The sequence below is a fragment of the Asterias amurensis genome, chromosome 9 (assembly GCF_032118995.1).
Source record: "Asterias amurensis chromosome 9, ASM3211899v1".
NCBI classification, from domain to species: domain Eukaryota; kingdom Metazoa; phylum Echinodermata; class Asteroidea; order Forcipulatida; family Asteriidae; genus Asterias; species Asterias amurensis.
Genome location: NC_092656.1, coordinates 4,542,797 through 4,561,334, shown reverse-complemented (window position 1 = coordinate 4,561,334; position 18,538 = coordinate 4,542,797). Strand labels below are relative to the sequence as shown.

The 18,538-nt window shown below is 39.3% G+C and overlaps 1 protein-coding gene across 1 annotated transcript in view; it reads right to left on the bottom strand.

The window, feature by feature from the left end:
* Window positions 1-38: 38 nt before the first annotated feature.
* Window positions 39-18,538, bottom strand: part of LOC139941322 (furin-1-like) — a 56,986-nt gene continuing 38,486 nt past the window's right edge. Inside the window, exons 8-14 of the mRNA XM_071937755.1 lie at window positions 16,068-16,240; window positions 12,333-12,545; window positions 10,733-10,833; window positions 9,885-9,988; window positions 9,563-9,680; window positions 8,758-9,068; window positions 39-5,437 (exon numbers count right to left, since the gene is read on the bottom strand). Coding sequence (XP_071793856.1) covers window positions 4,923-5,437; window positions 8,758-9,068; window positions 9,563-9,680; window positions 9,885-9,988; window positions 10,733-10,833; window positions 12,333-12,545; window positions 16,068-16,240 — 1,535 coding nt within the window. The 3' untranslated portion in view covers window positions 39-4,922. The remainder of the gene's footprint in view (window positions 5,438-8,757; window positions 9,069-9,562; window positions 9,681-9,884; window positions 9,989-10,732; window positions 10,834-12,332; window positions 12,546-16,067; window positions 16,241-18,538) is intronic.

The following is an 18,538-nucleotide window of genomic DNA, read 5'->3' as shown; positions in this document are numbered from 1 at the left end:
ATTCAATAAAATCACAAGGGGTAAGCCTTGCATATTTGTAATAAAATCACAAGGGGTAAGCCTTGCATTTGTGTTGAAAATAGGCTGAAATTTGATAAAATCACAAGGGGTAAGCCTTGCATTTTTGTTGAAAATGGGCTGAAATTTGATAAAATCACAAGGGGTAAGCCTTGCATATTTGTTGGAAAAATGCTTAAATTTGATAAAATCACAAGGGGTAAGCTTTGCATTTTTGTTGAAAATAGGCAGAAATGAAGTAAAATCACAAGGGGTAAGCCTTGCATTTTTGTTGAAAATAGGCTCGAATATGATAAAATCACAAGGGGTAAGCCTTGCTTATTTGTAATAAAATCACAAGGGGTAAGCCTTGCATATTTGTAATAAAATCACAAGGGGTAAGCCTTCCATTTTTTTTTAAAAGGGGCTGAAATTCAATAAAATCACAAGGGGTAAGCCTTGCATATTTGTAATAAAATCACAAAGGGTAAGCTTTGCATTTTTGTCGAATATAGGCTGAAATTGGATAAAATCACATGGGGTAAACCTTGTACTTTTGTTGAAAATAGGCTGAAATTTGATAAAATCACAAGGGGTAGTAAGCCTTGCATTTTTGTTGAAAATGGGCTGAAATTGCATAAAATCACAAGGGGTAAGCCTTGCATTTTTGTTGAAAATAGGCTGAAATTTGATAAAATCACAAGGGGTAAGCCTTCCATTTTTGTTGAAAATAGGTTGAAATTCAATAAAATCACAAGTGGTAAACCTTGCATATTTGTTGACAAAATACTGAAATTTGATAAAATCACAAGGGGTAAGCTTTGCATTTTTGTTGAAAATAGGCTGAAATTAAATAAAATCAAAAGACGTAATGCCTTGCATTTTTGTCGAAAATAGGCTGAAATGAAGTAAAATCACAAGGGGTAAGCTTTGCATTTTTGTTGAAAATAGGTTGAAATTTGATAAAATCACAAGGGGTAAGCCTTGCATTTTTGTTGAAAAAAGGCTGAAAATCAATAAAATCACAAGGGGTAAGCCTTCCATTTTTGTTGAAAATTAGCTGAAATTCAATAAAATCACAGTAAACCTTGCATATTTGTTGAAAAATGCTGAAATTTGATAAAATCACAAGGGGTAAGCCTTGCATATTTGTTGAAAAATGCTGAAATTTGATAAAATCACAAGGGGTAAGCTTTGCATTTTTGTTGGAAATAGGCTGAAATTTGATAAAATCACAAGGGGTAAGCTTTACAGTTTTGTTGGAAATTGGATAAAATCACATGGGGTAAACCTTGTACTTTTGTTTAAAAAAAGGCTGAAATTCAATAAAATCACAATTTTGCTAAAATTTGATAAAGGGGGTAAACATTGCAGTTTTGTGGAAGAAATAAAACACAGTGCTTGAATGCATTGTAGGCGAGTATTTATGTCATTTCAATCAGCATTTCTTTACACAATATATTTAATTCATACATAGCGTTTCTCCAAACATTCCCCAGAAGATTACAATGGAAGTTCTATAATATTCAACTGCTGTCACCAGAAAAATATTTTTTTTTAAACCTCTGGAAAAAAAAGACTTAAATTTTAAGTTTAGGTGCAATGTTTAGAATCGACAATTTAACAGAAAGCCTTTCTAATCGTTTCAAAAAGGAGCAAAGTTGAAGTCCCCCATGAGACAGCTTTACAAGCAGCTAGTCTAATTATTTATTTATAGAGGATGACATCATTTGTTTACCCAATTAAAAGTTATGGTTTCCAAAATGGTCGATGTTCCCTCCAACTAAACACCAGAAGGTCCCTTTTCCTTTGACGTTTGATGAAAACAAAATAAACAAGTTTGAACTAACTATAACATTAGACAGTGAATTGTAAATCCCTTGAAACAACATCAACATAATTTGTACACCTTATATGGAAGTTCCTAATTTGAATAATTAATCCGAGCTAATACACGTAATAATACAAAAATATTTAGACATCTTCAAGGAGTTATAATAACTGAAATAGGATATACTGCATTTGACAAACTCAGGCTTAGTTTTTCCCACCACTTGGAGCAAGTTTGAGTGCGCACCCAACGGTTGACCATTTTGACTCGAACCAAGACTGGTCGACCATTGGTTGACTACTGTGGTCCACCATTTGGGGCCAGCATCAGGACCATGGTTTTCGTTACTGTTCCTGATAGCCTGTTCCATGCTATCCAGTGACACTATAGCGAAAAGGCGGAAGGCGATGGAAGTGTTGAACACCGTATTGATGTATGACTAGACTTCCACACGAGTCGTTCCAGTGAGTGTGTCACCGTGAAGGTACATACATTGCTGGTCAAGGGTTATAATCACGGGTCGACTAAATGTGGGCACTCGAACTTGCTCATAGTGGGTGCGACAGGTGGGGGCGGGGGGTGTTGATTCAAAATCACCAATCCCAATGTCAGACTGTGAAGCCTGTGAGGTAACAAAGTGAGGTGTGCATTAAATTTAAAGAAATCAATTAGTTGGCAGTTGTACAGGACTTGAAACTGGCTCTTGAAGGGGCATGAGAATAATTTTTCTTCAGGTAAGGGGCAACTCTGTGAAGAAAATAGCATTCAGTGTGCACAAAACATCGCCTGACGTTATCATTCCCCAGACAGTCCCCAGCAAACTCTTTAAAAAGCTTTTGTCAAATAAATATCAGTAATAGTTATTTAGAGTTCTAATAACACCTGTACATGTATGTATAAACATACCTAATACAATGCCTAGAGCATGACATTTTGGCCCTCTTCGAAACCTTGGATTCGGCTCAGGCTAGCTTGGCCCCACGGTTCTCTTGACAATTGCGCGTCCTTTGCATATGCGCTCAGGGCTTCAGACGAGAGAATGGAGCCTGAAGCCGAATCCAAAGCTGAAGCCGTGGATTCGAAAAAGGCCTACATGAAACATGTACATTATATTTCCCGACATGAAAATAGGCCAACTACATGAACTGTGTGATGCACCATGTCTTGCCAAAGTCAAAATACTGTATGGCTCAGAGATATATAAAAGGCACACTATGGTGTAGGTATTATCTCTTATATACAAATGCTTAATTTCCTAAATATATAGATTTTTTTTATGGAATAAAATGTGAATAATTATTTGTTTAATGGATTGAATGTATTACTCGGACCTTTGTCATTTGATTGGAGTAATGCATAACGGTATTATGTTAAATGTCACGTCAAAGGTTAACGGCCTTTCCAAGCATTAAAAGAACAGATAGTCTTAGCTTGGACCAACTTCATGGCTCTGCTTACCGTAAGCAAAGAGTCAGCGTTTATGGAAGCAGGGAATTCCAGGCTTTCTTAAAGCGTATTTCACAGCCTAGCAGAGAATTTGGTCTGCTGTGCCAGTGTACTTACACCACGTAACTAAGCACTCTTCACTAACGCAGCTTGCGCAGAAATTTGGCGCTTGCACAGTAAGCGGAGAATTGTTACTTAACAGTAAGCAGAGCCATGAATATTATACTTTTGCAAGACTTTATTTATGAATATCTACAACTCCATTTTTGAGAAAGTGTGAACTGGCCACAGGAATAAAAAAAAAAATGGCTCTTCAAATGGTTTTTCTTGACAATGTGCGTTGAAATTTGTTCAAAATCAACTACAAGCGTCATAGTCAAACTTATTTATAATGGCTAACTACAATTCTTAATATTGTGCTATTTTAGAAAAAGTGTGAACTGGCCACCAGAGTAAAAACATATGGTTCTCTGAATAATATTCTTGGCTGTGTAAATTTAAATTTGTTCAACGTCAACTACATGTACAAGTCTCGACTACAAAGTCATGGAAACCAAATCAGATTTCCGTTTTAAAATTGGAAAATGAGCAACTGTGGAAATGCTGATCTAAAGAATGTTACTACAAAACAATGGTAGTTTTTTTTTATGCCAGTGTGAATGGAAAAGAGCAGATGTAATTTAACACACATAGCGGAGACTATCAAGGGGCGGAAAAGATGAGTCAAGAGGAAGTTGCGATTCTGAAGTTGAGATTTGAGATATTTGCCAACCCCTCTAGAGGCAGCCAGCATTCAACATGAAAAGAAATTATTTTAAGTTTTCCTCGGGTAACAACTTTTTTCACTAAAGCTTTGTAATCTTTTTGGCAGTTTCACTTCATTTTTTTTAGTACAAGGGCCAACCTACAACGGTTAACAGATTTAAAGATTTTACATAGGAAAAATAAATGATATAAAAAAAAAGAGGAATATAATAATGCCCGATTACAATACATGTGTTCAGAAAAAATCCCACTCCTAACAAGAATTTTGCCTTCCAGTACTTTCAAAAACTAGAATTGACAACAAAAAATTTATGGTGACTTTTTATGAACTAGTTTTAATGATATGTTACAAAATATTTAGACTCTGTAATTGATAAATATATTAATGTTTTAAGATATGACAGTTTTGGAGTGTGAATGTTGTGTAGAAATAGTGGAACACAAAGATGATTGGAAAGTGCATCACCTTCACACAAACCTGATTATAAGTTGTAAGTTGTTACAGATGGGAAGGGTGAACAAAATACAGACCCAATTTCATAGAGCTGCTTTCAAGCAGAAATATACTACTTACAGACTTTCTGCTAAGCAAAACAATAACCATGATGGTATATGTGACATAGTATTTTGGTTGGTAGCCTTATTGTGGTAAGCAGAAGTTGGTTGTGCTTAGGTGCTTTATTCAGCAGCTCTCTGAAATTGGGCAACCCCAACAAAATTACTTCTAACAATCGAACAAAAGACTCTGATTAATTTACACAATAAATATATATATTTCGACTTCCTCAAATTCTACTTTTACAAAAAAATAAAACAAAAAAAAAATACCTTAAAACAAACAAATCTAAGAAATTATCTTTAAAGTAGTCAGGCTGTGAGTGGTTCAAATTGGCGACATCGTCTTCCCGGTGTATATGACTCGCGCATCATCCTCACCATCCGAATCAAACTCCTTGGTTAGTTTTTGATACTCATAGTCAGACCCGCATTCAGTGGGTGTGGGGCCCATCGACCAGCAGCACAGACCCTGGCTGTACGCTTGCAGCGTGAGAAACAGCAGGAAGAATAGCGCCGACAAGCTTACACACATCAACAGCACGGTCAGTAAGACGTGTCCGGTGTACGGGTGTGGTGTAATGCAGTACACGTCACGTTTAATGTAGCTGTTGTGGCACGCCAGACACTGGTTGTCATTTGGACCGAAGCACGTCTTGCAGGTTTGGTAGCACGGCCGACAGGTGTGGACTATTTGTGTTTCGTTGAAGATACCTGTACTGTTCCCGTTGCGGACGTCTGTGGAGAGGTACTGGCCCTCGGGGCAGTTGTTGGGCCCAATGTGGTCCTCCAAGGGGTGCACCTCCGTGCCGTACATCACCAATGTCCAAAGCTTGAGGGTACCTAGGCGCAAAGAAGATCTGGAGTAAGCAACAGGCCAGTGTGGAATAGCAGAATGCCGACTACATAACCCACGGGGCTGTACAAGCCTTGGCGCACAGCAGAGGAGGAGAGATTGTCCATCACCGTGGGGCATGTTTCACACGCACTGGGCACGCACTCTGTGTGCACGCAAGTACCGTACAGCCCTAGTTGTGGAGTGGCATCTACAGACAGGTGGTGGTGGTCGGAGCAGTATTGGGGACCACCGCGGGGGGCCAGTGGGTCAAACTCAGTCCCGTAAAGAACAAGAAAGTAGTTTTCGACAGTACCTAGGTAAGAAGGAAATTACATAGATGTGCAAGCATATATGGAGCAGGCATGCTTTAAACCTTATGCAGACGCTCTCAAAAGGGTTCCGTTTTGCAGATTTAGTATTTTTCATGATCTTCTTTACAAACAAACACACACCCCTGTTTAATGTTCAAATTGCAATCTGGCCTTGTGGTAACGTCAATGCATAAGGTTATAGGTAAAATAAAAAACAGGCTGAAGTGCAAAATATAAAGTATCGAATCATCTTTTCAATTTTGGAAAAGTTGAGCAGAAGTATCAACTGATTTAAATTTTGGAAGACTTTAGCAGATAAAACAAACAAAACCAATTACTTAAATTTTCCATCCAGCTTAATTTACATACATTTTGATTGAATTCTTGAACTAAAATACAATGTTAATAAAACATTTCCAAATATGCAGCCTGACTATGAACGCTGCTCATATTTTTATAAGTATATTTTGCACTTACAACCTCACAAAGAAAACTGCTAAAATCAAAAGCATGGGGAGAGAGTACAAAATGCCAGACGTAAAATACGCGAGTAGGGAATGATTTGAAAAAACCAGGGACCACGGTGGGAGTGAAGAAAGTTGGAAACTATTTCTAAATCTGATCTGTAAACTTTTGTAAAGAAGACAATGAAGAAATTTGGGCTTTAGACGTGGGAGGAAAACCCCAAAGAGGGAAAACCCATGCAGTCAGGTAGGGTCTGCAAACCCAATCCCCATGCCAGGCTTTGAATTTGGGTATCGGACCAGGGTCCAAAGAGGTGAAAGGCAGGGACAGAAACCACTGAGCCAACCTGACCTGCAGCCCCTTTCATAAAACTTTTTATGGAACTGCATTAGTCCACTTGCGAAAAATGTTTATGGCATTACTTGCTCCATAAACATTGCGCAAGTGGACTTACATAGTTGTGTTCAGTTTTGGAGAAATCGGCTGCTGACCAATTTGAGTTTGCATACTTTGAAAGACCAGAGGTGCTTTTTGTCGCGGTTGTAACCAATACCTGCTTTTTGTCGCGGTTGTAACCAATACCTGTTTTGGTTTAACTTGCCATGGATTAACCAGTGTCCATTGACCAAAACAATTAATGGTTACGATCGCGAAAACGCACCCCAGGATTAAAGGGTCGTCACTGAACAAAATTAAACTGAGTAAAGATTGGTGGAAATAGGACAGATTGGTAAATGAAAAAAAAAAAGAACACTACTTGGAAAGTGGTATGGCAACTTTTCAATCACACTCAAAAAGAAATTTGGACATGCAGCATCAAATGGGAAACTTAAAGTTATCATGATCAAAAACAGAAATGCGAATGACATGATGACATAGTGTGAAATAAATATTGCGGCACGGCAGGGGTGATGGTGTGCGGGTACTGCGATCAAACAGTGAACTAATTTTTTTTTTTTTGGGGGGGGGGGGGGGTAAAAATGAAACGGTGCAGGGAAAATGTCACTCAAAGCTTGCGTAGTGTAAAATCAGTAAAAGAGACAAGTTACAGGGTTTTGTGATAGCTTTGTGTCTTGTCTCCATGTGAAACATTTGTAGGGATTAAGCTGTGACAGTGCAATCAAAAAATTAATTCAGTGTGGATGAAGCTAGAAAATAATTGGCTGAGGAAATGTATGTTGCAGAAGAAATGGCTTGTTCAGGGGTAAAACTGGAACAGGCCAACCAAGAAATCAACTCACAGCAAGGGTAATGCTTACACTGTAATGATGGGTTTTGAAACAAATCAGGGGGCCAAAGAGGTGCAAATGGCAGGATTGTGTTCTCAGCAGGTTTTTTTTTTGGCTGCATGTTTTGGGTCACCAGATAAAGAGCATGCACACTAAATAAACATTGTCAGCAGGTTCTGCGATTCAGAGGAGTGACTTAACCCAGGGGCCTTTTCCAAACCTAGGCTTAAGGCTTCAGCTCCGCCATTAATTTGGGGTCAAGTGCACATTTTGCATGCGCTTCAACATCAAATTGAGTATGGAGCTGGAGCCAGAGCCGAGGTTTGGAAAAGGCCCAAAATTCCAATTCATACCTAATTCTTCCGAGGACTCTTTCTTTCAAAATAGAGTTTCATGCAAACACGGCAGACTTGTACTTCAGGCAAAATGTAACTCATGCCAAAAAGTAATCAGGCAAAATTGTGGAAAAAAAACAAGGCAACCCCCCCCAAAAAAAAAAAAAATAAATACAATTGACAAATCAAAAGTCGCCTGCCATGCATGTATGTAGGCAAACCAAGTTCAAAGAAAGATACTGGCATTGGGAGTAATGCTCTGTGATTGGTCAAGCATCTATGACGTCACAATGATAAACAGTTACTTGCAAAACAATATTAGAGCAAAGGCTGGTTTATAGTCGGTCGCGCAATGAAAAACCTGACGTACTATCCTAAAAAACACAGTTTATAGTCATCGCCGAGGCCTAAAAACTGTGTCTTTTTATGATCGTGCATCAAGATTTCCAGCATCCGACCATCACACGACCGACTATTGCTCGGCCTTCAAGCAAGCAGGCAATTTCACATTCTAAACCACATCTTCATGCAGGAACTGTAAAATATTGTTTTAGAAAAGATGATTAATTAAAAAAGATGATGACTTCAAATGAAAATATAGACAGAATTTTTTTCACGCATAAACACGAGGTGTGACTAAAAGATGTGATTGCCATGCATGCTAAGCCAGAAACACAGTCTACAAGATGGAGGACCAAATCCTAGAGTAGTACGCCTAACTTTGGGAGCTAATTTCGCTAAGGAATTTATTGCACATATACGTGCGTCTCCTGCCTGCCATGTTGGGGTCCAAAATGTGCAATAAAAAATGGTACACATGTTTACACACCAATGCCCTTGTAAACACATGTACCATCCTTTTGGGCAGGCCTTGACCCCCAAAATGGCGAACAGGATACGCGCGTGTTTATGCGCTGCACGTTTTGCGTTGGGTTTATTCTGTAAAGTCTGCGCTTAATATTGCACTAAGCACTCCAGCCCTTACCATGATTTGAGGCGCTGCCGTGGTTCTGAATCACCAGCGTCCAAACCCCCGCTGGGTTCTCCCCCCACGAGTGGGTGCTCATAAACTCCCAGTTGGAGAAACCCTCGGGGGAGCTGTCCCTTGGCCTGGTGGGCAGCAGCGTGGCCGTGGTGCCCGACGGGGACGTCAGCTTGATGTTGAGGTCACCGCGGTGGTTGAAGTTGAGGGTGATGCGGGCATGCACCACCTCGACATGCTGGACGTACTGGGGAGTATTGCTACATCCAGAGGTGTTGAATCTTATCACTAGGTTACCTCTTGCTGGAATTGCCCTGGAGAAATTGACAAGATGAGAGAGAGAATAAACGTCAAGCTATGAGTCCATAATTAATCACTTGTCCTTGCTTGATAGAAATCAGCAGCAAGTTATTAATCAGGGCCCCACTTCATGTCTCTGCTTAATGCCGAATTCTGCGCTTACGATCCCAATTCTCCGCTTTTGCAAGTGCCAAATTTCTGCGCAAGCTGTGTAAGTGAAGAATGCCTTGTACTGTGGAGTACGCACAAGCAAAAATTCCCCGAGAAATATCTTGCCGTAAGCGCAGAATTTCCTGCTTCCGTAGTTGCCGATTCTTTGCTAACGGTAAGCAGAGCCATGAAATTGGGCCCTGTTAGGACAAGAAAACACTCCTTATCCACCTTAAGCCTCTTTGACAGAAGTATCATGGGGTCACTGGGGTCACCTTGGTCCAGTGGTCAGTCCTCAATGTTGCGGTTTCCCTTGCAGTTTATTTCTTGAACTATCTTTTTTAGTAATAACACTTACTTTGGTTGAGCTAAGGCATTCTCTGAACATATATGCTGCTCTGGCACTCGATTCCAAGTCCTGGCCATGGTCACCATAGCGTCAGCATCCATTAAACCAAATCCATAAGAATGGCTCACTGCAAGGAGAAACAAACAAACAGGCCGGGAAAATGAAGGCAGGGTTTGGTTTGAAAAATAAAGTATAAAATACAGTATTGTACATCATTCATTTTTTCTTTTCATTTCAAAGATTAGGGAGCATCTCAAAAGTCGCAACTGTAAATTGTCTTGCAGAGAACAACAAGTCAACAAAAAACATGCCATTGGTAGTTAAAGTTTACCTTTGTAGCCTGCGCCGTTGGTGAGCCAGTCTGTTGCGTCTAGATGATCTGATCTAGACGTCATGACAATAATGTGCTGCAAATCTCTCCATGTCAGATGAGGGCTACATAAAGACACAAAAGAATAGTTTAGTTGTGTGCGGTGGTTAAATGGACAAGCGCACCAAACTCAAACTCTGGTGTTTCTGTTCAGCAGAGTATGGGTTCGAGTCCTGGTTGTGACACTTGTGTCCTTAAGCAAACCGTTGTTGCTTTATCCTTGAGATGGGGCGTTTCTGCTCGACATTTCAATCTGTGAGCTCCGACTGTCTTCTCTCTATCAGTATGCTCTGAGCACCATTCCCCAGAAGACGATCAGAGCATACTGATTTAAAACGTTGAGCAGAACAAACCAGGGCCCAATTTCATAGAGCTGCTAAGCACAAAAATTCGCTTAGCATGAAATTTCTTCCTTGATAAATACAGGATTACCAACCAAATTTTCATTTGTTCAATGATGATTCCTACTAGTACTTAGCTGTTGTTCGCTTATCCTGAAAATCACGTAGAAATTTGCTTGGTAATCCTGTTTTTATCAAGGAAGAAATTTCATGCTAAGCAAATTTTTGTGCTTTAGCAGCGCTATGAAATTGGGCCCTGCTCTTCTCAGAGCCACCACTACTCACAGAAGAGATTTCTTACATGGTGTCACCGCAAATCTAACTCACTGAATACAAGAACTAAGTATTAATATATCATTTGATTATTACCATCCAATACATCGCCACATTTTCCAAACACAAAGACCCCAACAATCCATCCCATGTAAATTGATGCAAATCTTTTAAACGGTGCGAGAGTTGACTTACTTTGCTTGCAGTGCGAGGGCGCACATCCCAGCAGCAAGCGGTGCCGATGCCGAAGTTCCACTGTGGCGATCTGTACATCCTAGATTAAGGTCTGTTGTTATCTGAAAAACAAAACCAACAAAAATTATATTGTTACACTTCACCGAAACATGTTTATACACTCTGTGCTTAGCACATTCATCGGGGGAAAACCCACTGACACAGTGACCGTATTACATTGTAGGCTCATGCGCTTTGTAATGCGCGTTAAAGAACCAGCTACAATTATCGCTAAAAAACAGGGTTTTGCGCTGGTGTTTCTGGCACTGGCTGCTGAGTGCAGAGCAGCAACTTTATACTAACTTTTATAAGCTGCTACTTGAAACAGTAATAACTTTGAAGAAAAAAAACTGTTTTACAAATATTTCTCTTTGATCAAGCTGCTTTGGTAGGGATACGTGTACTTCATAAGATTCTAATATTGTCATTATTATTATTAAAAGATCAAAATGGGGGAAGCTTCTTTACATTTTGTTTGATTTGAAAACGTTAAAGTCAGTTTGAATGATCAGCCAATGCAAATGTGGCAAAACCCAATAACTCAATCTATTGCAAGGGGGTTCACAAATCAAATCAACTCTTGATTTAAAGGCCGAGATTAACACGCCGACTGACTAAATGCCTGCCTTCCAGAGTCTGTTATAAAGAGTATAACTTAAACTGGACTGGACACATTTGGCAACTACTCAAAATATATATATTAGCATAAAACCTTACTTGGTAACAAGCAACCAATAGTTGTTGATAGTATAAAACATTGTGAAAAACGAATCCCTCGAAGTAACCTTGTTTTTGAGAAAGAGGTAAATCATCACTAAAATAATTAATAACTTCTAGCCAGAAGCCTTTTACTTCTACCTGAAAGCACACTAATTTGTACAACAATGGTGTTTTTTTCTTCAATCATTTTCTTGCAACTCCAATAACCAATTGAGCCAAAATTTTCAGAGGTTTGTTATTTTATGCATATGTTGAGATACACCAAGAGAGAATACTGGTCTTTGACAATTACCAATAGTGTCCAGTCTCTTTAACATTGTCTGAGCTATAATCACTTTCGAGAGGGAAACTATAATTGAATTGTACCCCATTAAGGAAGCAGCTTAGACGCATCTAATTCAGACAGATGCGATATTATCCACCCGCCTCTAAAGGTGAAAATTGGAATTTAACAGCAATCGAGCCTCTCAGAATAAATGGCATTTCTATTTGTCGTACAGGGCTGTATGCTTCGTTTTTGAAAGGGTAAGGGCACCAAGGCATTTTCTCTTTGGCAAAGGGCACCCTATGAGGAAATTGTAAAATTCTACTGGAGCATTTCAAGGGCACCAAGGCAATGGCAAGGGGCAACGGAGGCAATCGCCTCCGTTGCCTCCGTGAAGTATCAGGCCTGGTCGTACAACCCTGTTATTTGAGGCATAACAGGCTATCAATATTATTTTCAAAATAAATAAAAAATGGGGTGGATGGGTTGGTAAAAAATCTAAAAAAAATATATATAAAAAATTAAAATCACTAATGATTCTGAATTCCATGTATTTGAAGGTAAGGGGGCACTTACAACTTCTTTTTCATTAGGACCCCCACTGCTGTACGTGGTTGCTAACGTTGATGCACATGGTTCCGAGTACCAGGGAATCTTGCCTCCCTCTGACACACTGCTGACTGATATGGTGTAGATGGAGTTAGTGTAACCGTCGCAGTTGCAGCTGTCTTTGGCCCGGCCGCCATTACCAGAAGCCCAGACGAAGATCGAGCCAAGTCCATGACGACCCTAGGTAGCCGAGGAAAAAAAATGAGGACAAACGGAAATGAAGAAAAATGTCATGAAGTTGCTAGAAGGGTTTGGGTATTTTTGGTACGACACAAAACACAAATGTCCACAGATTTACACTAAATTACATGGTTTAAAGATAATGATGGTAGAAAGCCTCCCCTTAAAATATTACTTGCTGAGGTGGTTTAGTTTTTGAGAAATTAGTGAAACAGTTTCACGAAAATAACTTTTCCCATTGAAACAAAGTTTAATTTAGCATGAACATGATGAAAAACAGATTTTACTTGACTTTCCTGAAAACATTGCTCTATGATTTTCACTTTTTTTCAAAAACTTGACAACTAATGAAGCTAAAAATAAGTAAAATAATTACTTTTGAATTTCCGACACATAAAACCTGATGTTTGATCAGGGAAATCTATAAAAGGTTTTTTTTCCACTAGTGACTCTGATGACTGATTGAGCTTACACTTTCACAGGATTGTTTAAATTCACATGTTGGGTTACCAAAAGTGCAGATACCAGTCTTTGACAATTTACTGTTGGCCTCAGGCTTAAAATTAAGAGTCAAATTAAAAGGAATAATAAAACAGTGGCCTTTGAGCTGATTTTGAAGTAACTATTGCAGACCAAACTGTGGAAAATATTTCAAAAATGGAGCACTTTCAAAATAAAAGCTTTAACACATTTTCTAGAAACTGAAGGGTATGAATGAATCCATAAAAAACAATCAATATTTCACCATCTATTACAGACTACTGTCACAAAATAACTCCAGCATAAGAATGAAACTGATAGAAGTTTCTGCTTGAGACGTTTAATGCGCTATTTTTAAAAACAGCACAGATTACTATTTTGTATCTGGAAAGTGTTTTAGTCCATGGTATTACTTGGAACTACTCATAGTTTACCCCCCCCCCCCCCCCCCCCCCACCACCACCACCCCCACCCAAGGGGGTTGACGCTCAGCACCATCAGGTTGAACCTTATGCTGTTCGCTTTTGACGTTTTGGCACAGGCTTACTGCCACTGATTGATAAAGCGATGCAGGCTTTGCAGCTCCCCTTGAATGTGGGTATCTTTTACCCGCACGACGTCTTCATAAAATGGGGGCATTATCAGCTGCTCGCATTGACAGCGTTGCCTGGGGCCTTTAAGGGAGGGTGTAATGTTAAATGTACGTCAAAATTTAGTACATGCAGACCTAATGCTTCATTGTTGAAAGAGCAAGGGGCACCAAGGCGAACCCCTATGAGGAAAATTAAGTAAATTTCTACTGCAACATTTCATGGGCTACCAAGGCAACTAAGTATCTTAGAGCTAAAACTTATCACATTGGATGTCAATAGACTGATCCACTAAGCTCCGCCCCATTGCGTGTTGACACATAACAACCCAATGCGCAACCAGAAGTCTGACAATATAAAGTCCGACATGCATATGCTTTGCGCATGTTCTTGCTCACACGTGCCGCCGTGGATTGTCTGTTGTTCTAGGGGGGCCAGTCACTGAACAAATTCTATAAAAAAAAATTGTTTTCACTTAATCTTACCCCAACTTCACTTTGCCCTGAAATTATTTTGAGAGTTGTCATCCTATTTTGACTATTCTCACAGATGAGAGTCATTGCTGTCAAAAAGTCTGTCTCAAGGATCCAAATGTTGTACTGTTATAGATAGCTTTCAGGCACTTTAATCCTTGGTGCTTAAGAAGTAAATCAAAGAGTATAAAGTATTCTCACCCGATGAAAATAAAATGATTTTTTTTCTTTACCAAAATGTCTGCATTCGAATGAAAGACTGAAATTTCTCACTCCCTATATTCTGTGATTATTTCTTTTGTCTTCTGTATATTTCACAAATCAGCGTTTTCCCCAGTCCAGTGGTTTAAAATGTCAGTTTAAACACCCGAAGACCAGTTGAAATTCTCTCCAAGCGCTCCGGCTGGATAGTTCAGTATTAAAGCCCATACCTTTTTAAAGGCAGTGGACACTATTGGTAATTACTCAAAATAATTATTGGCATAAAACCTTACTTGGTGACGAGTAATGAGGAGAGGTTGATGGTATAAAACATTGTGAGAAACGGCTCCCTCTGAAGTGCCATAGTTTTAGAGAAATACGTAATTTTCTACGAATTTGATTTCGAGACCTCACATTTAGAACTTGACATGTGAGGTCTCGAAATCAACCATCTAAACGCACACAACTTTGTGTGACAAGGGTGTTTTTTTCTTTCATTATTATCTCGCAAGTTCAATGACCGATTGAGCTCAAATTTTCACAGGTTTGTTATTTTATGCTTATGTTGAGATACACCAACTGTGAAGGCTAGTCTTTGACAATAACCAATAGTGTCCACTACCTTTAATATGAATAACAGACATATGTGCAAAAGCCAGCGGACCATTGAAATGAAAAGCTAACTTATCCTACTGAGTAGTCCCTGAAAAAAAGGTAAACCCTGAAAATATATTATATCTCTTTCTTGGGGAGGGGAATTTGATTTCATCGACAGTGAGAGTAAAAACCCCAGCAGCCCGCAGCGACAAGCAACCCATAAACACAAAATCCAGCACTCAAACTGAAGAGCAGCAAACAGGAACGAACAAGGAGGGCACACTACAAAGTGCCAATAACTCCCTAATCCCCCCGCATCCTGGTCGCAGATTTAGGCATTAATATCGGATTCTACCCACCGTATGCCCATCAGCAAATACTATTTGCACAAGATTTCATTCCAAAGTAAGTTGCTTTTTTTCCCCCCTTCTGTTTGTTTTTTTCTCGCCCCTTTTCATTTTGAGGGTATGTATATTGGAGTGATGAGGGGCTTAGGAGACTCAGGTTCACCTGTTGTGCTCAATTTCTCCATTGTATGATTTGTTTTTCGAAAAAACAAAAAAAGCCAACAACCAGATGTCAGATGTTGACATTTTGGGACCTGATTGTTTGAAGACTGCCTGGACAAAATGAGCATTAAAAAGGTAGTCATAGATTTGTTTTTTTGTCAATGTAATACTGATTTATAGGCAAACTTTTTGATAAAGATACATAACAAATTACCTGTGAAAGTTTCAGCTGAAGTTTACAAACGGCAAGAAACTGTTCCATTATTTCCGTTTGCCATCTTTTCCGATACAGAATGCCTTCTTTTTCAATACAGAATGCCTTCTTTTCCAATACAGAATGCCTTCTTAGCCAGCATAGAATGCCATCTTTGCCAGCGCAGAATATTTTGCACTTTCGTTCTCTAATAACCATCATTCTGTATTCCCCAATCCCCTTATCTCAACATTAATACCTTTGTAACGCCTTCACAGAACGCCTTCTTAGCCAGTTTACCCGGGCCGTCCACAGTCTTGCCATCATCATCAGGTCCCCAGCTGGCAAAGTAGATTTTTTCCAGCGCAGAATACTTTCTTTCCCAACACAGAATGCTTTCTTTGCCAGCACAGAATATTCACTTATAACCAACATTTTGTCTCTTCAACCCAAATCCCATCTATCTCAACATTAAATACCTTTGTAACGCCTTCACAGAACGCCTTCTTAGCCAGTTTTCCAGGGCCGTCCACCGTCTTGCCATCATCATCAGGTCCCCAGCTTGCACTGTAAATGTCTACATGCTGCGGCTTGTGGCTTAACGATCTAGCCTCTACTGCGTCTGTTACGTCTCCATCCAGCATACGTACCCCTAGGATCACAAACAAAACACATTTATTGAACAACAATTTAGAACTAAATCTCATGACAGGAGTGATGGTATCAAGTTGATAAAAATTCCAATGTGCGATAGACACCTTGCATAATACAAAACGCTACAGGGACGCTGAGCTCACGTGCACGTTTTTTTATATGCACAAAGAACAGCTATCGTCTCATGATTTGCCTCCTTTGACCCCAGTGAGGGCGCTTTTTGACCCGTACCGTATGAGGGTGATTTTTGAGCTTGTGACGTCACATGCTAGGGATCTATCATGTTCTTCATTTATTACCAATCATATTTGGTTTACCCTAACACCGACGGTGTAAAGTAAGCACGGTATACTCAATACTTTTTCCCCTAATAAATTGTAACATACATGTCAAATGGGTCTTATAATTTAAACCATAAATAACAAGCGCTTTGAGATGCCTTTTGAGTGTGAAAAGCGCTATGCATTATTATAAAGATAATTATAAATACCATATATCTCAAATTTTAAATACAGTCCACAGACCTACACACATGGTGCAGGCCTGATATTTTACAAAGGCAACTCAAGACAATGCCCCCCTGGCATTGCCTTGGTGCCCTAGAAATGCTCCAGTAGAAAGTAACAATTTCTCATAGCGCTTTATTACCAAAGAGAAGATGCCATGTTGCCTAGCCCCTTTCAAAAATTATGAAAACACAGGCCTGATGGTGGTTCCACAAACTTCACCAAATAATGACCCGTACCGCTGTTGATCAAGCCATGCTGGCACTCAGCATTGTCCATAAGAGGCAAGGTGCGCGGTAAACCAAGGAGGCCTCTCAGCATAATCCCCATGACTCAATTAACTCTAGAAACCTCCGCCTAATTGCAATCTAATTTACACCTCGCCGGCAATTATGCAACCCAATTGATTCCGCAGGATGTGATGTTTTAAACAGCTTGACGTTTTGTGTTTTCTTTTCCAGTCAGAGCGGGAAAGAATTCTTAACGTTTTAAAATCCAATAATCAGGAATCAAAGAGGGGCACACTGGGGTCTCAAAAAGTCAGCTATCCCCAGCCGGGTAATTGCACAGGTAAACGCTGCTCTAAGAGCTTAACTGATAAACAGGTGGCCCACAGGGGGTGCCTTCTATATCCCCCCTAAAAGAATAATAGGACACCTAATATTTGTTTAAAATTATTTAAAGATCCTTTTCTTTTGAAACCCGTCATTACATATGAATCGTCAGGAGTGTGAGGGAGTTTGTTTTTCCGACCCCCCCCCCCCCATTTCCTAACATTGCGAAACCAGCGAGCATTGTCAGAACTAATGTTTTTCCACATGAGTGTTTATTCAAAGGGATAATACAGCATCACGTTTTGTCAGGAACACCCTGGGTGTTCTGAGTCAAACAATAAAGCCGCTACCAAAAAAGACCTTTCAAATGGAAAAGTGAATTGAGATTCATAATTTTTCAGACAACAGTTTTTGCGTTAAAAAGCACACCAACAGCATGCATCGTTACGTTTCAAAGACCAGTATCCACACTTTTTAACCCACGACGGTATACACATGCAATACACCTGTGAAAATTAAACTCAATTGGTCATAAGGACCGCAATAAATAAGAAAAACTTGTGTCACTGTTGACGTTCTGGTCCCGCGAGATGAAAACTAATTGTTTTACTACTAGTTTCTCAAAAGCTGTAGCATTTCAGGCAACAATATTGCAACTATTTTAAACCATTTCAAGTAAGATTTTTTTCACTCTTTACACAATGCGTAATAAAGTGTAAAGTAAAGCAGAAAAACAAAAAACAGTAATCAAACAAAACCAGATTAAAATAAAAAATAAAACAGGCATTTTATAGTGGAATATGAATTACCGATTCCTCAAAACAGTTAACAGTAGAATGAAACAAAACAAGTAGGCTATTAATCTCAAATTCGTATTATAAATGGTTTACTGACAATAAATGCATATTCTAGAACCTTCAGATCTTTCTTCCATTTCTGATTATCCTAAAGGTTTAGCTTTAACAGTAAGCACATGTACTTGATCCCAGCTTTTTACTGCACTCTTTACGACTTATAGACAGATAAATGGGCCAATAAAAATTAATAAATACACGAGTACCCACTGCATGCAGGGAATGTTGGTACCATAGTAAGTATGCAATAACTAATTCTCGACATGTATTTAATATTTAAATCCCCCCAAGTGTCTTAGGAGGTAGGCTATTTGTAGGGTTGATTCCCGAGAGGTTCTTACAGCAAATGGTGATAGATTCATGTAATCTACACGCAGTCTTG